A 27,373-nucleotide genomic window follows, 5' to 3' on the forward strand; every position below is an offset into this window, starting at 1 on the left:
TAAATATTAGTGTTTGTTTAAGTGATGGCCTCGAATAGTATTGCCATTTTTATTTCAAACGTGCTTCCTATCAGCTAAATCATATCACCAACCTTGCCTCTTTACTTCATGTACTATAGTCTACAAATTTAAGGAAAAGCATTATGGAAGCAGTGGTGCCTCCTCTAAATTGACTTCAAATTTGGCATTTACACTTATGTAGGTTTGTACAACTTTGTACTCTCTCCATGAACTCTGTAACTGAATATAGGCTTCTAATGTGAAGCAAATATGGTTAACTAAAATTTAAGAAAATTTTGTAGGAAGCCCGAAGGTCTGCTATAAGAATTTATGCCAAAATTGACCATAACTCATGATAGTGTTTGTTGGCATGCTTATTTACGTAGTCACTTATGAAATTTCAATTTCACCTAGTATAATAAATTAGCAATTGAATTGAGGATAGGGCTTCTCTTCACTCCAATTGTATTTCAAATGAATATGTGTCAGTTCATGGTCAAGATTTTATTTAGAAAAATCTGAGGTGTCAATTAAATGCGTCACTCATTTAAACACATACTGGGACGCTTTGACTCTCCTCTACCAGGTGCACATTGTTCAGAGGGGTGTTGTCCAGCCTTTAATTGAGATGCTTAAGTCCCCATATGCACAGCTTGGAGAGATGTCAGCTTTTGTACTAGGGAGGTTGGCAAAGGTTAGTGTCTTTCCTTTTCACTTGTGCAATTATCAATATTATTATTTTTTGAAACTTGGTTGCATATTATGCAAGGGATACATGTTTCCCTGACCTGATAAAATAAATTGAATTTTAGGACAAGCATAACCAAGCTGGCATTGCTCATAGTGGAGGTATAGTGCCTCCACTCAAACTTATTGACTCAAGAAATGGAGTGTTGCAGCATAATTCTGCCTATTCTTATGGGATTCTCAAGAGCTAACTTCTTGCCTCACATATTTTTTTTCTGCGGGTTTAGAGTTGCTGCTTGAGCTTTTACAGTCTACAAGCCTAAAGCAGAAACATGATGGTTCAAAGGCACTATACAAGTTGGCTACCAAGGCCACTTCAAGCTGACTTGTAGCAATTGTAGATGGTTCAACTCAAACTGTCTTTTGTAATGTCTCGTGTGTTTTGTTCAGGAAGCCAGTTATCTTGAAGTAGTCACTTTCTTGTATGCCACATTGTTATGCTTATATTCCTTCATTAGATCAATGGAAGAGCATAGTAGGCAGTGAGTTTTAGCTGTTGAATTGATCATATTTCATTCTATGAAAAGTAAGGTTGATTAGTTAATAATGGTTGAATTGATCATATTTCATTTGATGAAAAGCATTACTTTGAGTATGGTTTTGCATTTGGAGCATTTTCTTACAGGAATGAGTAAATGGCAGGAATTTGTGATTTAGCTGCTTTTCAATTTTTGGAGTTTCCCGTAATTGGAATTTGGAAAACATTAATTTGTTTATATCAATGAGTGAACTCAATTCCCCTTTTCTCTCAAGTTTACCGTTTCTTTGTTTCTTGTTTGTTTAGTTAACAAATTATCCACCAGTATCGCAATGTTTAGACTTTAAAATTTAAAGTATATAAAAGTTTAGTGACTTAAGTACCAATAATCGATCTTAGGATTTCCTGATAAAGATAATAATAACAAAAAGTTTAGTGTCATAATTAAATGTACAATTTTTGCTACAACTCTCTCATAGAGTATGTTGTGAGTGATGGAGTTGTGAACCTATATGAACCCTAAACTTTTTCTCCATCACTCATACCATGCCATGTGAGCAAATTATGACAAAAATTGTGCATTTTATTTTAGCATTATACTTTTGTAATAATAATCACAGGGTTCAAGCTATTAGCCTACTAGTACTAACACCTTCTATTCTAAGGCTTCTGTAGTTTTTGTTGTATGATTTCCAAACCCCATTTACCCCTTCCCCCTTTACCTAGCTAGTAATTAAAAAAAAAAAGCACCAACAATTTGGAAGTGAATAAAATTGGAAATTCCAAATCTAAGTCGGGTGACAAGGCACACATTTTCTTTTTCTAAATTTATTTTTGCTCAATTTTTATTCGTGAGGCATTGTAGATAACATATATGAGTTAAATCTCAAGTTAAAAAGGGGTAATCAAATAAACTAATAAAGCATAAGTTGGATAACTATCCTGTGTTCCCCTCATATTAACATACACTACAAAAAAAGAGGGCTATAGCCGCATTTGCAAAACGCAACTATAGCCTATAAAAAACGCAGCTATAGGCTATAGCTGCGTTTTTATAGCTACGTTTCCAAACACAGCTTATGCAGCGAGGCTATAGCCCCCTGCGGGGACCTAGAGCTGCGTTTCAAAAAACGCAGCCCAAACCGGGGTCTGTAGCTGCGTTTTAGACATCCTAGAGCCGCATTTTTTCACACACCTAGATGCGGGACCTATAGCTGCGTTTTCTATGAAAACGTAGCTATAGGTACAACATAGAATTGCGTTTGAAACGCCAGCCCAAACAGGGTCTATAGCCGCATTTGTGTGCAAAAACGCGGCTATAGGGTGTCTGAAAAGCAGCTACAGGCCCCGGTTTGGGCTGCGTTTTCAGCTCTAGGTCCGGCATTGGGTTTTCCTGTAGCCGCGTTTTCAGAAACGCGGCTATAGGTCCTTATTTTTTCCTATTTTCTTCTCCCTAAACACAATCCTACTTAAAACAAGACCTGTAATTCCTGCCAACACTTACATACAACCAAGTGGAACCAACAAAACAAATTGCCTACACTCAACAATTCCCAACCAATTACCAGCAAACAAAACAAGTTCATTGCCAAAAGATTAATTACATAAACAAATAATTACATAATATAGTATTAGCTCTAATTATATAATATCTATGTCCCAACCTGAGGAGTGTTGTAAGTAAGATATTGTTAGGGGCAAACTAGTATTTGTCTTGGAATTAACCATAAATAACATGTACAAGACTATAAGTGTGTGAATAGCCTCTTTTGAAAAAATTCTTAACCCATTAAATAGATTCTAAATTTTTATAAAATTTCACGAATATAAGTGAAAATGGGTAAGGCCCACTATCCTGGATTTTGTCCTCAATAGTGTTTTGAACCACTAAATTTGGATTAAAACAATTAAAAATGCCTTCAAAAAAGTATGGCAACAATTTTAGCAATACCTCTGCATTCTTAATATCTGGAAGCAGGTGGTGGTTCACTAAAATATACCACAGTGAATCTCCTACTCGTGGAAGAACATACAAGGCAACTGTTGGAAAATAAAATAAATGACATTTAATTTTTTATATCTGATTTCTCATTTGGTAATTCCGCCCTACGCAACTAGTTTTTCCATACACGAACAAGAAGTCTAAAAAAAATCAAGAAAAATCAGGGATAGAAGCAAGGGCATGGTAGGAAATGCAACATGATAAGCAAACTGTTGAAGAGAAGAAGCCTTGGTTTTAAGCACAAACATACCTTGTTTATCAACCCATCATTGATTACAGAACTGCTAATGCTCTTCTAAAGCTCAAAAGGTGCTTCAACTTCACTAACAGTAACTGGGAAATAAAAAAAGGCACAGAAGATGAAAAAAATTAAAACTAGAAATAGAGAGTTGAGGATGATTATATGCAACACAGAAGCTCACAACAACAAAATGCAGAAAAGGCACAAATTTTTTCCAGAATTTTTTCCTAAAAGAATCCAAGCACTTATCAATTTGCACTTATCAAGAGACAATAAATAATTGGGCTGATCAAAGTCCGACTAAAACAAATCAACTAAAAATAGAGTGGGCCAATGAAGAGCACTAGAAACCAAGCCAACTAATGCAAGTGGACAAATTCAACACCATTAAATTGATCCAACCAATCAATGACATCACATAACAGTACCAAGGATTTCCTCAAATATTAATTAGACCCATTAAATTTTATTTTTTCTTGGGAGTTTAGTAATCCTGATTGGAGTGCATAACTTCAAAATAATTTTAACTAAATTATCTCTCACCTTGATCTCATTAGGCCGACAAGCATTGCATTACGTTTGTGTCTAGCCAAGACCACTTCATTAGAAGCCCAATAAGATAAACTAAAGCCCTTAGTCTCTACCCAAAATTCAAGGGTTTATGTGTCAGTGTCCCTACCCCAAACTTCATTACTAGTTAGTACCTTCTTTTTCCCTTAAATTTTAATGGTCTAAAAAAATAAACTTCAAAATATTAGAGTTTAAAACATATATATATATATACCTATGTGGGCTACATTAAGGCCGTACTCTAGGTGCTCATGCAATTTATGGGCTGCTTAGGACCTTAATCAAAAGAGTCTCTAATTTTTTAGTTAATATATAATGGTTTAATTGAAAAAAAAAAAAAAAAAAAAAAAAAAAAAAAAAAAAAAAAAGCAAAAGAAAGTATAGATGAGAGATTTTTACCATATTGAGAACAAGAGCACAAACCATAATAGTTTGCCTAAGTAACACATTCAACTCTTCCAAGCAAATTCCCTTCGCGAAATCCTACAAGAACAACATGAAATGTTTTAAAAAGTTCTTTGCAACAGCAAAATATGAGAAAAAGCTTATGATCAGAATACTTATAGATATCATTACACAATTCTCTAGATAAAAGATATGGCCTCTCTGTTTTCCAATCACATGGCATACCTATTACCAATGTCTTTATAGATATCCCTTATAGGATAAGAATCCACAAAGTGGTCAACTCTATCACCCAAGAAATAGAGTTAGCCACATGGTCTTTCATCATCTTCATGAAAAGCATGCTCAGCATGCTCAGCATGATGCTTTTTGTTTTTTGCTTATTAATGGGTTGTTAAAACACCAACTTAACCACAAGGCAGTATGAAAAGTAATTTATCCAAACCACATAGTGCCATTCTGATACAATTCTAAAGACTACCTAATAAAATTTCCCTTGAGAATCACAGACAACTCTGACAGCACAGTAAGTTTTTGCAAACTCATATTTGTTCATTCCCAGTAGACTAGGCCTATTACCAATAGAATTGCCAAGAAAAAATAGATTAAATTAACAAACTGTGTAAAAGAAAATCAATCTTGTAAGACATAAAGGTGTAAAGAAACTTGCCATAGCATGTTTATCTGATGAAAAAATGTCATATGGCCTATGATCACCTAGGAAATATACAACTAAGATATTAGAATTCATTAAACAAAAATTAAAAAATAAAGCCACACAAAACATTAGAAAGCCAAGAAGATAGAGTATCAATTAAAAAGGAATGGTCGCATTGTTTAAATGTGCCACAAAAAACTAGACTAAGTAGGACCTACATCAAAAAACTAGACCTTCTTCTTGTTATTATTTTTTTTATAGGACCTACAAAGCCACCATACATTTCATGTCAACAACTATACATAAGCATATATCCTATTCCTCATCAAAACCCTATTTCCAGTAACAGTATTGTTTAATATTCTCCTCTACCACCGTAGACTTCAACACACATTTGTATTGTGTTGCTCTATTGCACACGTCCTAAACAATGAAAATTTGCTCTCCCTTACTTTATAAAAGGTTTTGTTCACTCTATTTTTCATAAACATGGCAAGTCAAGGTTTTAAGTCCTCATCTCACAATTCCATCATTCTCATTAAATAGCCTATGTAACCACTAATATACAGTATGTGAATTAAAAATTGTATTTCACAGAAACTCTTACAAGACAAGAATAAAGTACAAATAATACAAGACAAATATATATACTATTTGTTGTAAATTTCTTGACCTATTGTGGTCTCTTTGAATTGAACACAATATTGTCTCTTGCTATTTCAATAGTTCAACTTCCTACTCCAGTGAAGATTTGGAGTATTGAGGCAAATGAAGAGGCCAAGGGAAGGGAATGAATGTTAGGCAAGGGATGGAGTATGTAGATGATGCTGTAAAACGCTTCTTTGAGGCTGGCCTTTATGCCAAGAAAATGGGAGGTGATGAAGATTAAATTGTCCAAATGAGGCCCTCTCTCACTACAAGGCCATCAAAATCTCCAAGAAAAAATCCATAAAGAGGATGATGCTAAATGAAAAAAAAAAGTGATAGAAATATTTGTTGAGAAAACTAGTAGTGTATCGTTAGGTACATATGTACAAAAACACTAATAGTTTTATGTATCTATTCAAATTAAAAGATAGGTGAAAAAAAAAGATAAGGTAAAAGATAGATTACTGATTAAAACTATTTATTCTTTACAAGGTAGTTCTGGTTTAGTTGTGCTAAGTTGTTAAACAATTGATTATGTGCCTAGACGTTACAAAGATTAGCTCTTCTAATTTGTTTACGAGGTGAATTAGTAATTGTCTACTTGAGCCAACTACATTTGGGCAAGGGGCACTACTGAGTTATAGCTATAGTTACTGGTCCTTAAGCCCAATTTGCAATTTTATCTAGATCCTATTACTAACATGTTAGACAACACAAGCCCAAAAGAGTTTGGAAGGGTATCCATTCTTTTTAAAGCCCAATGTGCATCCAATAATTTGACCAATAAATCTATTGTCATGAGTCTCCAAATGTCAGTGAACAGAACGATTTAAATGTCATATTCTTCACAAAAGCATAAAAGGTTCAAGCAAGAGACAATATACAATCTCATAAATCAATGCACATAGGTTCTTTATGAGAAGTTGTTGCCAGTACACCACATGTACAATATGCCACGGACTCATTAGCATATGATATACTTTTCCTGTCTCAAATACAATTGGTGGTCCACAAGAAGTTTGAAATCTATATTTCCCTTTCCAGAAAACTATTAGAAACTAAAAATGCATCAAATTTTTTTCTTGTATGTACAAAATAAACTATTGCACTTCATAGAATAAATTAAACAAAGGGGTAAAAACTCTTTCACACAGTGTGTTTTTCACAAGATTTATTAAAACGAAGTGTGTGAAAGAAATACTGTCCTAAACAAAAATACAGTGCAGTTATAAAATTAGCTTTTGTGAAGAAAAGTCCATTTAAGGCATTGGTGTTAATTAACAGAAACAAATGGGAAAGAGAAAGAAGTCAAATGATCCAAACAATGGAAATTTATATGGCCACTCTACCAAACTGTCTCTAACAAAGACAATATAGACTAATGGAAAAGAAACACACATTGGAAAAGTGAGAAAAGGGCAAAAAAGAAAAAAGAAATTTGGCCTTTTGGAAATTGGAATCACTGAAATATTAGTTACATACACAGAAATTTACAATCCCCCATCATTTATAAATTTACAAGTTTGGCTGTAATATTTGTAAATTTTGAAGTTTGGACATAATTAGAATTTGTGAAATCCTTCACTATAAAAGTAGTTTCCGATTGGAATATTCCAGTGACAAGTGCATTCATTAATACAAGTTCATTTTATTTATCTTTGCTTGAGATAATACAATATATACTTACAAAACAGCACACAGTAGAATTCAAACTTTAAGAAGTGATCTCTCTAGTCATTAAAAAAAAAAAAATACTAATACTTGTTGCCTGCAGCTGTTAAAGTTTACAATATAAGTGCAGCATAAACTAATATTTATAAATGGCAATGCAAAACAACACAAGAACAAACATAGCCTTGACTTTCCTCACAAATTAAGTTCTGTACATTTAAGCAGAATTAAAAGCATCTGATCTGAAATGTTAGTACAAAAGATTTTTTTCAACTATCGAGATAATAAGAAAAAACGCATCCAGTTGATAAAAACAAAGTTTTTTTTCAAATCTATTAAATATTTTCAAACCTGACCAAATCAGAGCAGTGGAGAATGGTATGGAATGTTAGAAAACTGTTGTCCCTCTCTTCCTCTTCGTTCTCTCATCTCTGAAATAGAGCAAGCAAGACCCAAACCCAGAACAATTCATTTCTCCAGCTCTGATACACTAGCACTAAACTAAGAAAAACACAGCAACTCAAACCCAGAAAACACAACCAAAACCCACTAACACCGGCAACCCAAACCCACGAATCGAGCACCGATACCGCCACAACCAATACCCACAATCGAGCACCTTACAAATCAAAAATTCAGCAGCCCAAAAGACAAAAATAGAAACCAAATAGAAACCCATAGCAACCCATGACAAAAATAGAAACCCAGCACCACGGCAAAACAAGCACCACAACCACGACCCACGGCCAGACCGACGGCGACACCCATGATCCCACGAATCGAAGCACAGATCGGAGCACGATCGCAGAATAGAAGCACAACTGGAGTACAGATCTCCATGCTAATGACCCACGCCGATCTCCACACTGATATCACCGCAACTCTAATGCCCAAGCCGATGCCCTCGCTGGTCAAAAAGTTTCAAGGTTGGGTTCGGTCTCAGGCATGGGAGAAAGGAAGGGATGGGGCTGAGTGAGCTGAGAGTTTTTCAATTTAGGGTTTTTTCCGTTGTTGTGTCCTATTGAGGGCTTTTTTTTTTTAATAACAAACCCAGAGCTGCGTTTTATAAAACGCAGCTCTGTATGAATTGAAGCTGCGTTTAATAAAACGCAGCTTCAATTCATGTTTAAGCTGCGTTTTTAACAAAAATGCAGCTCAGTTCAGCCATTTAAGCTGCGTTTATTAAACGCGGCTTTAGGATATATTGAAAAAATAAAAATAAAATATTACCTGATGGGTTTATAGCCGCGTTTTTAAAAACGCGGCCTAAGCCCTGCCAGACAAACGCAGCTTCAACCGCATAAAACGCGGCTTCAGTGCTGGTGGAGCTGCGTTTTCTTAAAACGCAGCTCAAACATCACTTTGAAGCTGCATTTTTTTAAAACGCAGCTCCAACCTGCGTTTTTGGTAGTGATATTAGCATAAACAAGCTAGGGCTGTAAATGATAATCTATCAGTAATGATATCTTTTGTTGTGTCTCGTGCTTGTGATTTGAATACCACTTCCCCCTTCCTCACTATTTACCTATAAGAAGAAAATGGGTTAATTATCATTTTAGTCTCTAATGTTTTCTTTATGTATCAAAATCGTCTCTATCATTTTAAACATGTCAATTTAATCCTTAATCTTTATACCTCTACTATTAATGATAAATCGAAAAAGTTAAATGTAACTAATAGTGATATTAAAATATTATTTTTATAATAAAAAGAAAAAGAAAAAGAGAGAGTATATACAGTAAAATCCTCCATATTCTATTCATTATATTATGACCGTTATTACTTCATTGGCCATAATATAGTTTCCTTTCCTCCCTCGGATATGATTTTGCACCCAGTTCTAATTGAGTATATCAAACTAAAGATAGTTTTTCGGAACCAAACCTTGTCCTAATAGAATTTTGTGACAAATTAATGAAGTATTCTACTTTACGAAAAAGAAAAAGGACAATAATACAAATGGGTAAAAAGGAAAAATACAAATAGGAGAGATTTCTTCGTTGACACTCAAAACTACGTACTCCAATAATGGAATGAACCACGGCACCCTTCGACACTATAAGATCAGAAATATACATGTACTGCTATTCTCTTTAAACCAACAATCTAACTTGTACATACTACATAAGGGTGACAATTTTTTTTTTTTTTTTTCCTTGCAATGGTTAATGTAAATGAGTTAAAGGTGACACTAACCAACATAGTATGACTTGATTCATATAAATAAATATTTTTTATCTAATATAAAATTAAGTAATTAAAATAATTCTATTTATTATATTAATATATTCTTCATCGAAACTCTAAGGTTTTTACTTTTTTAACCCAAAATAAAGAGAAAAAAAATCTATTCTTTTTTTATTTGTGGTAGATTGTGCATTTCTTTTGTATAGAACTTTAAGAACTATTTATTTGTAAGATATTAGTATTTTATGATATTCTTACAAAATGGATTTTGTGTAAAATTTATTTGTTTATAATTATTATAATTCATGAGTTTATAAATATAAAAATATGCCAATCATCTTAGGTAATTTTTTTAAATGGGTTATATCATGGGTAATTATATCGTCTTAGGTAATTTTTTAATGACCATTATTTCTCATTTCTAACTTATTGTAAAAATTCAATGTGTAAGATTTAATGACACTTAAACCATAAATAATACCATTAAATTTTTTTTTTTGAATTAAAAAAACTAAATAATACCATTAAACCATAAATTTCTTATCAAGTAAATCATCCAATATTATAACTAGCTCAATATGACATAAAATCATATTCAGCCTTTGGCGGTTTTTAATTTTTTCCACGAGGATGTAGATCCCTGATTGATGAGTCTAGACAAAAGTCACATAATCTTGTTTAATATCTTTAAAAGAGAATGTTCATTACAATTTTTGGAAAATTTATTTGTCTTGTACAGTTCGTTATATTTCAACTTCTTTGGAAAAATCTGGCCCATATGATCTTTAAATTTGGAAACATGGATATTTGCAAGTACGGTACACATACTTGATTGTTTTCACTCTGTCCATTAACGTTATGCACTAGATAGTTAAATTACTACTTGGATATTTCGAAACTGATTGAATCATGAGTTGGAGAAGTTCTATCTTACAACCTGAGCGAGCTTCGAAACGTTTTGCTAGAAAGTGTGAGAAAGATTTTATTTGAAATTTTAAAACATTTACTACCACTAGTCCACTACCAATTTGGGGAAAAGAAACTGTGGAAATTTTCAAGTGTTTTTTTATAAAAAATTGAATACTAAGTAAGCTCGCTAAGAAGTTTTGTAGTTTGGTGATATCGACTACTCTCTTTTATAACAACCGAGATTCAACTACTCCTCATTTTTAGTGTCGTACCTATCAAATTATCATAAACGAATAATATATTTAAACTTCTATTTATTTATTTATTTAAATCTCATCCTTGATTTCTGATCTCAACTACTAATAATAAAGATCATAAAAGCAAAAATTCTAGTTGTAACTCATTTGACATGTCTCCATTCACAAATTGTTTAAGGGTTCAACAGAGGAGATGTTCGAGATGTGATGTTATAGTAGTATATTATTGTATATATATTTCTAACCATCTAAAAAAAAAAAAACCATAAAATATCACTAACTTTTTTCCTGCTTTTTTAATATCTGTTTGCTGGCAAGATAAAAATAAAAATGCTACTAGTCATAATGGTTAATGGATTAGATAAGAGAGAATCTTAGAACCCCAAACTCAAATAAAGGGGAAAAAATCACCTCTTTCACATTGCAAAGCTTCTATATTTCCTTCTATATGATTGTCAATTTGTCATTGCAAAATAACACGAGTTACGATTTTTATGGCAATTTTTATAATATATAAAATGCCTATTATAATTAATCTAAAAATATGCATATTATAAATACCTATAATCTTTGATTGATAATCATAATGAACTCAAAATTTTGAATGTAAAGATAAATGGAAAAAAAAAATGATAAAATTTAGCTACAAAATTAGTTGTAGCCTAAGACTACAATTTTACTCAACATCTTTTTTTTAAAGTTGAATTTTAACAAATTTATCATTGGATTACATCTTTTTATATCCTCAATGTTTACAAAATTTCTTGAAAATTAAAGATTAATAGTTATATCATCAATAAATTGTTTATATTGTAAGTTTTCGTAATTTAAAATTATCCATAAAATATAAGTTTATAGTTCATATAGTAAATAATATCTGATTGACAAAAAATTTGACATGTATTAAAAATGTAAAGCACATGTAATTTAACGGTTAGATTTTCAAAATATATAGTAATATTTATTTTATTAAGTAAGGTTATAATCTTATACTACAATAAATTTTGTAATTAAACTTTGTCAAAAAAAAAACTTAACTTTTTAAAATGAATCTTGACAATCATATGGAAATTATTCAAAACCCCAATCCATTTTTATCAATTTTATCACGCAAAAGTCCCATTCCCATATTAGTCAACATCTTCAATAATTTTGAAAAAATGTCACAAACAAGTTATTACTAGGAAATTGGCAGGGTACCCCACCACAATTTCCTTACACAAAAACAAAAAATTAAAGAACAAACCAACAAAACTGTACCAAAACCCTTTCATTTCACCAACCTATCCCTTTCAAGTTTCAACAACAACCAAAACAATGTTCACAGGATCTTAAAACTCTTTTATTCTTTTTCAACAAAATTTCTAAGTTACAACCTTCATAGTTTATACCCCAAAGCCCAAAGGGCCCAAAAAAAAAAACTCCTTGTAAGTCATAATTCACAATGGCATTGGCACATTCCAAAGCCGAGTATTACACCCACACCCACTTACCCCCGCACCAAAACTACGTCGTTTTGACCCCTTACTACCCGCCTTTCAACAGAAACCGTTGCCGCATATTCTGTACCGTTTTACTAATCCTCTTAGCCGCCACCGTGTTCTTCTTATGGCCGTGCAATCCCGACGTGAAGATCATGCGGTTCAAACTGAACCGTGTGCATGTCCACACGTTCCCGCGCGTGGCCGTGGACATCTCAATCTTCGTGACCGTTAAGGTTCGGAACACCGACGTGTATTCTATGGACTACGCGTTTCTCGACGTTGGTGTCGGCTATAGGGGGAAGAGGCTTGGCCACGTGAGGTCTGAAAGTGGTCACGTGACCTCTAGAGGGTCGTCCTACGTGGACGCGGTGCTGGAATTCGATGGGGTCGAGCTGCTGTCAGACGTGGTGTTCTTGCTTGAGGACTTGGCTAAGGGTACGGTGCCGTTTGATACAGTCACGGAGATTAAAGGCCACCTTGGCGTTTACATCCTTCAAGTCCCACTAATGGTAAAAACTGTCTCCGTTTAAAAAATTACTGCTTCATTTTACTATTATCTTGTAAATAACGTGTGATAATGAAATTTAAAATATATATATATATATATATATTAGGGTGAGGGAGGTTAAAACTTTGAAGTTAATTTTAGTTTGCGATTGAGTAAAATTGAAGTTGAAGTTGCCGGAAAATTTGTTAATAAGTTAGGCTAAAGATAAACAGATAAAATGCTAACTTGTAACTTGTAAGGGAGGTTCAACATTTTTGTTTTGTTTTTGTTTTTTTATTTTTATTTGAGAAAGAAACTTGGAAGTTAATGTCATGATTGTGTACTGAATTGGTACAAAGTGGGGTATGATTCGTTTGAGGAAGAGTTATAGATGCTGTAATTCTTGTCTTTTCGAATCAGTTCTCATTGTCCCCTACCAAGGCCCATGGGATTTTTGTCTTGAATCCTGTCTAAAAAATGGTCTTTACTTTAATAGATAATGGGATTTTTTTTTTTTTTGTGTGTGTGTGTGTGTGTGGAGATTTTAATTATTTGAATCATTTGGAGGTTTCAAGATATTTGGTTAGTTTTGAAGTTTAGAGATATTTTTGTCATTTTTTAAATCTTAGGAATATTTTGAAGGCTTTGGCCCTTTTTTGGATGTACCTTTCTTACTTTAAAATTTTAACAGGTATTGCAGTCGTTTTAAATTTTGATGTATTTTGGAGATCTTAAGGTTACTTTAGGTATTTTGTCATTTTGAAGGTCTTAAGGTTATTTTGGTCATGCTAAAAGTTTTAAAGATATTTTGGTAAAAGATTTTAAGGCAATTTGGGTAACAAATCAATATGATAATCTTAATGTGAATAAAAACATCTTAAGAAACTAACATTTCACAAAAATCTGATATTATGTGAACTGTGAAAAACTTTATACTCTTTAAGACTGAATGGAAGTTGAGTCATGTGTTTAATTCAGATTCTCTTTCTGGGATTCTTAATATCAAAATTTTTTATTAGATATTATCATTCTTTCCAATAAAGTTTAATTTTTTTTAATAAATCAGTCATTTCATTTCCAGCTCAAAAGAGTTAATAAAAAAAATTCCGTACAATAATTTCTCATGTACATGCTGCAGTGAGTTACTGTGTTTGTTTCTCTTGAGTTTGCTCCAACATGGTATTCTGAGTTTTCTTACACTGATTGATGTACTTGTTTCTGTGAAATAAATCTGTTTAATCATTGAAAAAAATTATTGAATTGTAAATTTAATCACATAAATTGTTCTTGTAACTTTATATATGGGATAAATTTTGCTTCCTTGAACCACCCAAGTCTCAACCTCTTTTTAAATATTAGAATTTAAGAAATCTAAACTTTTTATTTTTTAGGGGAGGTGGAGCTCATAATTTTTGACACAGCTAGGCTAGCTAGGTTACAAAATATTAATTCTTAATTGTATGGAGTAATAGATTTTTCAATTTTTTTGGGGGGTTGAGGAGCCCATTTCTGAACTAGTTCCACCTTTTGGTACTGGTTTCTGTGGTTTACATGTTCAATAAATGTCAGTCACCCTTGGAGTTTATTGATTGAGGATTAGTTGTGGTGCCTAGAAACATTCAAGAGAAGTTACTTATTGATGAATGATCTTGTATGGGCATATTTGCCTTAATTTAGGAGAACATTTTGAGGAGCTAGATATCTTGGTGATTTACTTGGTTTGCAGTTTTGTAATACAATCATTAACCCAAATGCTTTATATGGAATGTTTTGCAAATGCTCCACACTGTTTTTTCCTTTCTATTTTATTTTATAATTTCTCAATGGAAGAAGTTGAGTTCCATCCCTTGTCTAGTTTTCCCTCAGATCTATATAATGCATCCATTTTCTCATTGTAATTTGGTGATGCAACACTTTTGGTTTTGGAGTCTGTTCTTCTGCCCTGCATAAAGAAAATAACAAGTTAGAATTTTTGTAATCCATACCAAATTATATGCTGGTACTCCACATTTTATTGTTTCTACTTTCTAACCATCCTTCCAATTTCTCTAACTTTCCCATGTTTTCAGAATACAATTCAAATTTACTGATACTGTGTTTACTGTAATTTTTTAACAGGCTAAAGTATCGTGTGAGGTGTTGGTAAATACGGTTAATCAGACCATTGCCCATCAAAATTGTTATGCTGGGGTAAGCAGAATAAGCTTATTATTCATTTCTATTTGTCGGCCAAAGTCTCCATTTTAGATCTAAAGAATGACAATACATATCTATGCATATACACCATAACCATCCTTATATAAACTGTAGAACTTTTCAATGGAGATTGACCATGACCCCATCCATGCATACAATGGGCTACTTTCCTCAAACTGCACCATAAAGTATAATCTAATTGCTGTAAAAAATTTTGGTTTGTTGCACATGCATGCAATGGCGGCTTGCAATTTAGTCATTATTGTGCAGTCATGGACAGTGGTAATTGATTGGTAGAGCTTTTTTTGCGGCGCTTCATCGTATACTATACGACAATAAGCAGTCAATTTATGGAAACGGCATTGAATTTCTTATACTTACTTCTGTTTATGTTATCAGTGATGAATTTGAGTGCCGCACAAGGTGCCACGGAGCTAGAAGGTTCAATGGATGTCTTTAAGTTTCCTCAATCTGTACATATTGAGACAGGTTTGGATATGTTCACATTGAAAGCACAGATAGTCCATAATATTCTAGACCACATGCCGGATTCCTGCATCTTCTGTTATTATATGTTATATGTAATGGTGGGGTGGGGGGGTTTAACAATTAGGTTGTGATTGTGGGGGAAAAGTGATTTGGGTGTAAAAATATTTATTCTGTTAGCCTATTACCAGGGTTGAGTCCATATTTTTACTTGCTGTAATTATCTTTGTGAAAGTGCTTTTGGGAATCAGGCCATGGTTATGACAATGTTTTCTGAATTCTCCATCCCTATATCTAGTCAACAATCTGAAACTTATATTGATTAATACGTTGTCCGGTCTGGGGTTTATATATGGGTGGTTTTGCTCAGTACATTGATTAGGATACAGAGGATTGGAATGAAAAGGATGAGGTGCTTTGTGCAAGTGTGTTGAGTCTAAAATTGGACATGTACCTAGATTGATCTAGGTTATATAAGTGATTACAAAGATTTTTTACGTGTGCTGATATTGTGTAGGCATGGGCTGATTAATTTTCCCTGGTTACATTAATTAGCCTCAAAACAAGAATTGTATAAAGGATTGATTTGCAAGTTCTTGATCCAAAATCAACCGAGTCCAAACAGAACCCACAACCAAACAAGAAAAAACTGGTTTGATCCTTCCAACCATACGTCATGACTACCCATGCTTTCTGCAAAGATCAGCTATATATGAGAGTGAGCCTCTGCAGATAAGCTTCACCACTTTAGCACTATCCTGTGTGTGATCACAAGTCCACTACCCAAAAAAAAAAAAAAAAATTACAAAGGCCAACACAAAAGCGGCCCCTTTTCTGAGAATAAATCCAAACTTTTTCCTAAATTATACCTCACCTTTCCTTAGCCTCTTTACCTTCCTTCCTTTCCTTCAGCTATAAGAATGGAACCTAGGGAGCTATCCTAAATCCTAATTTAATCAAAAACATCATAACCTTTCAAAGTAGCATAACAAGAAGAAATATTGATGTGTCACCCGGATTTTCCTTTGGTTGGTGTCAACCATGACTGGAAGAATAGAAGAAGGCAATTTGCATGGACTGCGGGGACGGCCTCGGTGGAGGTGGTTAACCGGCAAGCCCCTATTGAGCTACCTAGAGGTGTTGATGGAGGTGGTGCAAGTGCAACAAAGAAGTACTGTCTGTGTTCACCTACACGCCATCCAGGTTCATTCAGGTGTAGATATCATCGGTCCAAGTATATATGGGTAGGACGATTAGGACCCATGTCCAAATAGGTTTTATACTTTGTGTTGCATGCAAGGGAAACTTCAGCTAAAATGTTATGTACTCCGTATTTCTTTTCTAACAAAGTTCTGCAATATGTCATAGTCTTGTAGATAAATGGTAATGGTTTTTCCTGTTTTACCCCCTAATTAATCAAATGAACAGAACAAAGGAGATGAGTAAATGAGATTTATTAAGTGGTAATGGTTGGTTGCTTGTTGGATATTTGGATTACTGGGCTAGTTGATATAAGAAAGTGATATAATTGGTATTAAAAGTGACATAATAGGTGTTAAGATTTCCAATAGGGGGAAGTGAATATATTCATTAACAATCTTGACATCGCCGGAGGAAGATCCCTCTAGTATTTAAATATTTCAATTATCTCTAATTTGTAGTTTTTTTTTTATTTTTGAGAAATCTAATTTTAAGTTTGATGTGAGATATGTGGCACTTGGTTTTGTGTGGTTTTGATTTTTTATTTATTTATTTTTTTTTATTATTATTATTTTTTTAAGATTAGAGATTTTTTGATGTCATGTATCTCTCATGTCCTTAAAAATTGAAAGAAATTAAAGGATTTAAATTGGATGGAAGTATCTGATGTTTTCCAGAATAAAGGTGCGATCAAATTAAAGTGTGTTACAAGTGCTAATAATGATTTTAATAACTATGATAGTTAAAACTAATTGGGTTATGCTAAGAAACTTGTAACATAACTAGGGGCGGCAAAATCAACCCAAATCCATTTATTCACCTAAACCCACCCACTAAAATAAGGCCCAAACCCACTCATTTATTAATTGGGTCAAATGGATATTAACTATCAACCCAATTAACATAAGTATTAATTGGGTCTTATCTAGGTATCCAATTAGATCCAAGTATGACTTAATTATCATTTATCCAAATCACTAAAAAGCCAAAATACTCACCAAAATGGTTAAAATATATTCCAAATGTCCAAAATACCCACAAAACCTTTAAAATGACCAAAATACTTCTGAAATCTTTAAAATGTCAAAAATATTTCAATATTATCTAAAATAAGCCCAAAAAAAACCCTCTAAAATAACCAAAATAACCCAAAAATCCCTAAATGAGCCAAATACCTAAAAACGACCAAAATATCTCTAGAACAAAAAAAAAAAAAAAAAAAAAAGACCCAAATACCCTAAAAAATGCAAATCAAGGCCAATTGATGATTAGGACGGGGATTTGAATGATTCGAGGACTTCTATAATATATCTCTCAAAGATTTTTTTCTCCAAAAATTAGGGGTTGATTAATTTGCTTTTGAAATTTCCCACTTCTGACATCCTATTACTTAACAATTTAATTTTTGTCTATCTTTTTTATTATTAATACACAATGCACTATACATTTATTACAACCCTAATCCTTAATGCTTACTAAATCCACTCATTAAAAAAAAAACTCAGTTAAAAATAAAATCATTGAATACTCTTTTTAATATAATTATTACTACAAATAATAATACTCTTTTAATTTATGATGTGAGACCACAACATAAATATTCATCTAAGTGAATTATTAAGTACAAAAACTAAAGAGTTTAGAATAAATGAATCCTCAAAAAAAAAAAAAAAAGTGCTTCACAATAAATTTTTTTTTTTAAATGGACAATTTATAATTTATACCTAATAATATTCTTACAAATTTTTTTAAAGAGTTAACTAAATACAAAAATGACTATCAATAGTATTTAAATTATATATATAGGAATTATATTATGCATCTTATTGTATATCTTTAAGTGTATCAATGCATATGCATGGAGTTACAAGTTAGTTCTCCAAAAATGGTATCCATTAAAAAAAAAAAAAAAAAAAAAAACTCAGTTAAAAATAAAATCATTGAATACTATTTTTAATATAATTATTACTACAAATAATATTCAACTTGTACTCCAAAAAATTTAAAAACATATTAAATGTAACATCAAATTACAAAACTATCAACCTGGATTTAGTTATTTGTAAATATAACATTTATTTAAACATAAACGTGCTCTTAAACATATGAGAAAATTAAATAATTTTATACATTCATTCTTTTTATGCATGAATGAATTGATTAAGACACATTTGACCCTGACATTGTCAAGGAATTTTCTAACTTTAAACATTTATTGAAGGTATTTTGGTCATTTTAATAGTTTTGGTGGATATTTGGTCATTTTAGAGTATTTGGAGTATTTTGGTTAGAGTATTTTAAACATGAATTTGGTCATTTTAGAGTACTAACTTGTAACCTCATGCATATGCATTGATACACTTAAAGATATACAATAAAATGCATAATATAATTCCTATATATATAATTTAAATACTATTAATAGTCATTTTTTGTATTTTGTTAACTCTTTAAAATTTTTTGTAAGAATATTATTAGGTATAAATTGTAAATTGTCCATTTTTTTTTTAATTATTGTGAAGCACCTTTTTTTTTTTACGATTCATTTATTCTAGATCATTTGGTTTTTGTACTTAATAACTTACTCAAATGAATATTTATGATGCGGTCCCATATTTGATTTTAAAATTAAAAAATAAAACTCTTTAAGAATAAATAATTTAGGACACATGGTGCAAAATTGGAACTCTAATTTGGAATTCTAATTTGAGTTTCTCTCAGTTTCACCTATTATATATATATATATATATATATATATATATATAGATTTAGAGTATTTTAAACATGAATTAGGAGTTGACTAAATTGCTTCAAAGAAACCCTAATTACTTTCACTTACTAACTTTGTAAATTTTTTATTAAGAAAAAAAATCATTGAATATTCTTTTAAGAAATTAATATAATTATTACAACAAATAATGTTCAACTTGTACTCCAAAGAATTTAAAAACCTTTTACATGTAATATCAAAGTACAAAACTATTAATTTACATTTAATTATTTGTTAATCTTTAATGAATGTAATAAACTTTTTTTCAAATATAACATTTATCTAAACATAAACTTGTATGTAAACATATGAGAAAATTAAATAATTTTGTACATTCATTCCTTATATGCATGATTTGATAGGATGTTATACACAAATCCTCTTTTGCAAATCAAACAATGAACACGTGATATGGTGATGAAATGAAAAACACAAGTAAAATGTTGCCAAGAGAAAAATCACTACAAAGTAACCTACTATGGCCAACAAAGGAATCCTCTATAATACCAACCTTTGAACAAATAGTTTACTTTAGTAATTAGTAACACGTTAGGTCTAATTCTTAATTGATCGAGTCTCAATTGAGGGATAATTGAGCTTTGATCATTCTTAGGTTGATTGAAGAGCAATTGAATCTTCATAAATTCTTTTATTATACTTATTTTTGTATAATAGTTTTGAACTTGAACAAACATGAATTTATTAAAACACATTTGATAGTGACATTGTCAAGAAATTTTCTAACTTAAAACATGTATTGAGGGTATTTTGGTCATTTGGTGGTTTGGATGGATATTTGGTTATTTTAGAGTGTTTGTGTTATTTTGGATGTTCTAAGGATATATTTTTTCATTTTAAGGGTTTTAGGGTATTTTGAATCTATAGATATTTTGGTTATATTAAGATGTTTTGAGAGTATTTTGGTAATTTTATATGTTTTTGGTGTGGACACTATAAGGGGCTTAAAGTTGAAAACGTTTTACATTTATTTTTATCAGGATTTTACACGCACATCAAATAGCAACAAACACTAAACTTGTTTTTAAAAAATCATTGTAGGTATAAACAAACATAACCTTAGTTTTTTTTTAATTATCATTTAATGTGTACTTCGTTGTGGTTGTAACATTTTCCTCTCTTCGGTGTTTATGTGTACTCCAAGTATTCAAACATTATAGATTTTATGGATTGTCAAATAAGAACCCAAGCGAAGAAAGTCATCATTGACTACAAGACAACTAGGGGTGGCCTAAATCAATCCAAACCCATTTATCCACCCAAAAAAATATCTTGAAACCTTTAAAACAACCAAAATACTCTAAAACCTTCAAATTGACCAAAATATCCCTAAACCTATAAGATAACCAAAATACCCTTGAAACCACTAGAATAACAAATATATATATATATATATATATATATCAAACCTCTAGAATGACCTAAATAACCCTAGAACTTCTAAGAAGACCAAAATAAACCCGAAACCTCTAAAATGTCCAAAATACCCTCGAAACCACTAGAATGATAAACCCCATCCACAAAAAAAAACCTCTAAAATAACGAAAAAAACCCACGAAACGTAAAATTGACCCAAATACTCTTAAAAACTCTAAAAATGACCTATAAGTTATATTATTGGTACTTGTCATATTATAAAATTATGTTAAAGCTAATGATAATGCCTTACAAAGCTATGCATATGACAATTTTGTGTTTTACAAAATAGTAAGCATTACAAAACAAAACATAGGATAATTTTATGTAGTAAGAGTATATCACAAAGCTTGTATCTATAATTTGCCCCTGAAATTTACAACTCTTCAAGAAATTTCAGGGGCATTTTTGGTCTTTTAGAGGGTTTTTTTTTTTTTTTTTCCTCCTAGAGGTTTCAGGACTACTTCGGTAATTCATAGGTTTTGGGGGTAATTCTAGTTGTTTTGGAGTTTTTAGGGGTATTTCGGTAGTTTTAAAGGGTTCTAGGGCATTTTGGTCATTTTGAAAACTTGGGAATATTTTAGTAATTTTATAGATTTAAGGGTATTTTGGCCATTTTTGAGGTTTTGGTTGCATTTTTGTGTGTGTGTGTGTATATATATATATATATATATATATATATATAGAGGGCAATTAGGTGGATTGGGTTTTACTTATAATAATTGGGTTGGGTTTGGGTTATAAATAATTGGTTAAATTGGTTATAAATGGATAAATAGGTTTTATGTATCCAACCAATTTATGCTTTAGCCCAAACTCACTCATTTGATACCACACACATTTTTTGGTATTTTCAGTAGAAACGCTCTTCTATTATGTGTCACCTTGTAGTCCTAAGCAGCAAATTATCACTAGAACACCATCCAATATTTGAATTTTACAAATAAACTGAGCTTTTTATGTTAAATTCTGTTATCAAGTAACTATTTGAATCAATTACCAGATAGTCTAATTAAGCATAGATGGAGATTTCTCTCAAAAGCATAAATGGAGATATGGATTAGGACGAGAATATGCGTACATATGTTTCCAACCAAAAAATCTTTCTGCATTTGTCCCATACCTTCGGCTTTATCTTCCAACTGCGACGAGGATTTTCTTGGACACATTTATGATTTATGTCTATCTAATCTTTGTTCTCATTCCAAGTTTGTTTGTTTTAGGTCTTTGAGTCAATTTCAGGTCTCGTAGATTTGAATATCACTAATAAGTTTGCGGGAGTTGGGAGTCCAAAGCTTCTGATTTTGATTTATTTTATTTATCTCTTTTAAAGATTAAAACTAATTCAACATGTTTATTATATTTTATTTGGTTTCTTTGGGCTTTAATGTTTGGTGTGCAGCCCGTAGTGGTAGAATAAGACTAAAAGCCTCTTTTGCATGAATGCAGGCTTAATATCCCTTTATCTCAAAGGAAACCCCTACCATGAAACGTATAACGTATTAATCAAACGAAACTCCTACCATGAAATGTATTAATCAAAGTCAAGCAAATGATCAAGAGTTTGGTAGTTTAGTTACATTACCTATTCTCTTTAAAAAAAAGAACCAGAGCTCAAATTCCCTCTTCTTCTATTATTATGGGTGAGTTTGGTTCAACTTTTTATAAAAGTGCATAATAAAAAAAGTGCATTTTCAAAAAGCTGAGTGTTTGGTAAAAACTGTTAAAAAGAGCTTTTTGAAAAAGCTGAGTGTTTGGTTAGCACTTATAAAAGTGGTAGTTTGAGGGGTAAATTACCAAAAAGGACAATGTATATATAAGAGCATCTTCAACAGATTAGACAAATTTTTGTACTGTTTGGACAATCAACAGTGACATTTATCTTTTGCCTACCCACTTTTTTAATCTTTATTTTTTAATTAAATTTATTCTTTTTTAATCTTTATTTATTCTTTTTCTATTCATTCTCAACAATTATATTTTTCAACAAAAAATGTTATATCCACAATATTTTTTACAATACTTTCACAAGAATCATAACAAAATCTTATATAAAAAGTTGTTTCTAGTTCTAATTTGAACTCATTACTGAAATTATATTTTTACTCACCAATATTAATTAATTACTTAAAATTTATTGTAAAAATATTGTGAAAATATTGTGGTATTCTTTTTAAATTATGATTTCTTCTTCTTTGCCTTTTATTTCATCCACACGTTTCCTTTTTCTTTTTTTTTCTTTTTTCTTTTTCTTTTTCTCTTGCATTTTTTCAACCACACACGTATACCGATATTAGTTCATCCACTCCTTTTTTTTTCCTTTACTTTCACTTCCAGAAGCTCCTCACTCTTTCTTTCTCCAGCTCTCTGAGGTCTTTCTACTCTCTTTTTTTTTTCTTCTATCGGCTTCTATTTTTTTTCTATCGGCTCCTCACTCTTTTTCTTTTCTTCTATCGGCTTTTTTTTTTTTTTTTTTTTCCAGAAGCTCCTCACTCTTTCTATATTTTTCACTCTTTCTTTTCTCCAACTCTTTTCTTCTATCGGCTTCTATTTTTTTTTTTTTTTTTTTTTTTTTTTTTTTTTTTTTGCAGAAGCTCCTCACTCTTTCTATTTGTTTTGATTTTAGATTTGTTGTTTAAATTATGAGAGCAAGAATTTTTTTTTTGAGAGCAAGTGAGATGAATTTGCTAAGGCTGTGGTTTGATGAGAGCAAGAATTTTTTATGAGAGCAAGAATTTTTTTTTGAGAGCAAGTGAGATGAATTTGCTAAGGCTGTGGTTTTATGAGAGCAAGAATTTTTTTTCTTTTACTATTGTGGTTTGATTAATTTTATTGCGTGAGTGAGCTCCAGATGAGATGAATTTGCTAAGGCTGTGCGTGATCTGAAGAAGGCACCTTGCCCTTTATTGAAGGGCAATTTTGGTAATTGAAGTCACCCAACGGATATATATCAAACGCCCACACCAGCTTTTACAATTATGGACCGAAACATGTCCATTTTTCAAATGCGCGTTTCTTCACAAATGTAAAACGCAACTTTTTGCTAAAAGTTGCGTTTTATACTCACCAAACACCAAACTTGGGCTGGCTTTTTTAAAAAGCCAACTTTTGGGCTCAAAACGCCCAAACAAACGGGCACTATAACGCCCAAGTTAAAAATATAAAACGTAAGGGAATGAAAAATCTATTTCAAACCAAACTCTTTTTTTTGTCCTCAGATTAAAAGGGGGTTTTTTTTTTTTTTTTTTTGAAAAAACCTTCTAAAAATCTTGTCATGTAATACAACCTCACCAACATTTTTGACCAACAAAATTGCTTTCAGTTACTAATTTCCTTAAAACAGCAACAAATATGAATATGCAGTACTCCACCATTTTGTTGGAAGGCCAAATTGAACCAATTAATACTGAAATCCAAAAGAGATGTTGCCTCAAAGATGTTCATAGCCTAAATGCCAGTATTATTTTCTTCCAAAAATGTTAATATTTTGATGATAATGAAGAGGAAAGGATTTGATGCAGCACAAAATTCTTAAATGGATTTAAGAATAAATAAATTAAAAAAAAGAAAAAAAAAAGTGAGAGGATAAACGTAGTGTTGCATGCCATCAGCCCAAGCAGGAATGTAAAGAAATTGGGCCCAATTGGCTGTGGGTCTCCATCGTATATCAACAGTGAATGCATGGGCCGCTTGCATCAACATCCATAAACAAGCGTGATTGGAAGCCTATATATGTACCTTAAAAAACAAAGAAGAAGAAGAAGAAGATCAAAATAAAATCATACACTAGTTTCAAAAATTAGGTCACTGCTAGGACCCAGCTGTGTAGTTCAAAATTTCAATAATTTTTATATTATATTAATAATCCACCACATTTTTCTTGTTTTAACAATAAAAATTGGGTTGAATATGTCACATTTGCTATATGTAAACTGGTTGACAACTTTTAATGTGTCCATGACATTTGAGATTTAATCCTCTGATCTCCTTGTTGTAATTATCGAATTAAAAAAAAAATCGTAGCTTTTAAAAAATTAAAATTAAAATAGTCTATTTAGAAAGTCATTGTTAATTTTATTTTATTGAGAATCATTTATTGTTAACTAAAGTAAGGAAAAATCAAGTAAATTGTTCATGAGACTCATCTGAGGAGTGCTGACAGTCATAATAAGAAGATTACGTTTGCATTAAATTTTATATTGCTGTTAGAATTTGCAACAATTCTTTTCTGACAGTCTGATGAGCCAAAAGCCCATTTTAGAAAAGAAAAACAATCTTATCTGGCCTAGGAATAAAAAAATTCCCCCCAAATTATCAGATTATTAAAAAAGAAAAAGAAAAACCAAAAGTTACCGACTTGCCTTGTGGAAAAGGAATTGTATGGTTTACAGTTTACGTTATGACTCAGGAACGAGTCACGGAGCGATATGCGGAAGAACTTTGGCGTACCGTGTGGGAAATTATAGAATTGTTTAGAAGAGAGTAGGAATGAGACAAAGGAAAAAGTGAAAAAGTAGTCTCCGCTGAGTGGAAAATGGGTGGATCCGGATCCTCTCCATTTCCCTCTGAAATGGAGAGGCTCCAGTACACGGTGAGGATTTCCCATGGAGAGCATCAATGGTAAAAATCGTGCCACGTCATTTAAAACCCAAACCACACACTTAACTGCACACTTAACTGGGGTTAGACACTTAACCCATCTGAATATTTCAAACTTAACCCATCTGAGACCAAACCCATCTCAATATTTCAAACTCTCTTTCTCACTCTCTTCTCAATATTTCAAACCCATTTCTCTCTCGCCTCGCCGTCACGGTTCGAAACACAAACAAAAGAAACCCACTTCTCTCTCGCCTCGCCGTCACGGTGAGGATATCTACGATTTGATCGAGCTTTTAACTCAGCTCCTCGCTCAGTTCCTCGCTCACCACACAGATTGAAATCCCTAACCCACGAACTCAGCTCCTTGCTCTCATGGATTCAAGCTCGTGGGTCATGACTCATGAGGCATACAGGATTCAAGCACGATCCCTCACCCACGAACGCAGCTCCTCGCTCACCTCAGACTATGGGTTTCCAAATTTCTAGGTAAGTTTCTGGGTTTTTAAATTTCTTTGTAAACTGCCAATCTTCTTTTCTCGCCTCAAATTCGTTTTTAGGGTTAGGGTTTCAAATGGGTCTATTTAATTTTTATAAAGGTTTTTCATTATTTTCTTGTTCTTAATTTTTGTCGGAATCAAAAGCCTCTGTTCTGTTTTAAAAGAAATGAGAGACAGTTTGTATGTCTCTGCGTTGAATCCCTCTGCGTTGTGGAGAACACCGAGGTAGAACAAAATCAACGGCCGAGATATTGTTTCAGTCGTCATTTTTTGGATTGGTGGTCTGATTCTTGCTCGTCCACATTTATTTATTTATATTTTTATCTATCAAAAAAAAAATTTTCTTTGTAAAGTTTTTAAATTTCTATTCAGTTTCTGGGTACTTTTGTTCTTCGCTTGAAAGCTTATCAAGTTTACTAAAATTGTCTCCTACAATTGCTGGGTTACTCTGCTTTCTCTTGGCAATGGTGCTTCTTTTGTAATGTGTGTTGTGGTTGGAATCATAAGCATTTCAAGGGGCCGAAGAGTGGTTCGAGTACACAAGTCTGCCTTTATTAGAGATGTTTGTTTTTTACTTTTGGTTCTTGTGTTTTTGCTTGTTATATTGATTCAAGAGGAAATTGATCTGTGGAGTGCAATTGGTTTTTCTTCAATGTATGTTGTTTATGTGATAGCACAAGGGTGCAAATGCTTTTTAGTTTTGGAAGATCAAGAGCACAAGGGTTTTTATTTTATAGCTGTTTTCTTTAGTGGATCTTTTTTAGTTTCAAGGATTTTAGTATTTTGCTAATACAAGTGTTGGATTGGCTGTGACCAGATTTTGCTAATACTATTTGTTGTTGTTTTTCATGATTTTGGTTGAAGAGGCAACGGAGCAGAGGCTACAGGAAGAGAGAGAAGATGTTGCTCATTTGCCTGGGGCAGTCTCTGTTGATAAGTGGGATGCTACTCTGCTTGATGCTTCTTTTGTTGGCTAAATAGGTGGGGGGAAAATGGGTCATTAGGTGGGTAGGTATTAGTGGGAAAATGCCATAATTTTGGTGTATGTTGGTAGGTTTTGGCAGAATGCTTGTGTTGGTATGTGTTGGCTTGAATTTGTGTTGGTATGTATTAGTGGGAAAAGGCCTGAATTTTGGTGTAATTCTCACTGTAATCTGAGACTTCAGCAATGGAACATGGTCTTTTTAATTAATCTATGACTTGTATACCAATTTATTGCATTGTTGTGAAGTGTTTGTGCCTTGTGTGCACTCAACATCAAAGCAGTTTGAACAGCACCTTAAAAGGCTTGTTTGTGATATTATTGGGAACCATAAGAAAGAAGCAGATTAACTCAGCTGAATATGCAGGTTGACTATATAATAACTAATGCACCAAGATGCAATCATGACAATCATTCACCATTATTATTTGTCACATTCACAGCAGCAGTTCTTAAAAATTA

The 27,373-nt window shown here is 32.2% G+C and overlaps 1 protein-coding gene, 2 long non-coding RNA genes and 1 other non-coding gene across 4 annotated transcripts; 3 read left to right on the forward strand and 1 right to left on the reverse strand.

The window, feature by feature from the left end:
• Window positions 1-3,208: 3,208 nt before the first annotated feature.
• On the reverse strand, window positions 3,209-4,512 carry LOC115989435. Its single transcript, XR_004091926.1, has 3 exons — window positions 4,438-4,512; window positions 3,478-3,560; window positions 3,209-3,265 (listed from the first exon to the last, which is right to left on the reverse strand). It is a non-coding gene; the product is annotated as an uncharacterized LOC115989435 (long non-coding RNA).
• A 7,561-nt stretch (window positions 4,513-12,073) lies between these two features.
• LOC115992123 lies at window positions 12,074-15,707 on the forward strand. Its single transcript, XM_031116192.1, has 3 exons — window positions 12,074-12,766; window positions 14,863-14,934; window positions 15,340-15,707. Exons 1-3 carry the CDS (start codon window positions 12,218-12,220, stop codon window positions 15,340-15,342), a joined length of 624 nt encoding a protein of 207 aa, XP_030972052.1. The 5' UTR covers window positions 12,074-12,217; the 3' UTR covers window positions 15,343-15,707.
• Window positions 15,708-25,367: 9,660 nt separating this feature from the next.
• LOC115989478 lies at window positions 25,368-27,144 on the forward strand. The gene is made up of 2 exons (XR_004091952.1): window positions 25,368-25,918; window positions 26,794-27,144. It is a non-coding gene; the product is annotated as an uncharacterized LOC115989478 (long non-coding RNA).
• On the forward strand, window positions 26,088-26,233 carry LOC115993443. Its single transcript, XR_004092979.1, has one exon. It is a non-coding gene; the product is annotated as a small nucleolar RNA snoR111 (small nucleolar RNA).
• Window positions 27,145-27,373: the final 229 nt, after the last annotated feature.

Source organism: Quercus lobata, chromosome 5 (genome assembly GCF_001633185.2).
Source record: "Quercus lobata isolate SW786 chromosome 5, ValleyOak3.0 Primary Assembly, whole genome shotgun sequence".
NCBI lineage: Eukaryota > Viridiplantae > Streptophyta > Magnoliopsida > Fagales > Fagaceae > Quercus > Quercus lobata.

What these genes read in the sequence shown, in the direction of transcription:
- LOC115992123 (XM_031116192.1), top strand. Translation starts at nt 12,218, where the DNA reads ATGGCATTGGCACATTCCAAAGCCGAGTATTACACCCACACCCACTTA. An exon ending in TCCTTCAAGTCCCACTAATG is followed by an intron (nt 12,767 to 14,862) that starts GTAAAAACTGTC and finishes ATTTTTTAACAG; the next exon opens with GCTAAAGTATCGTGTGAGGT.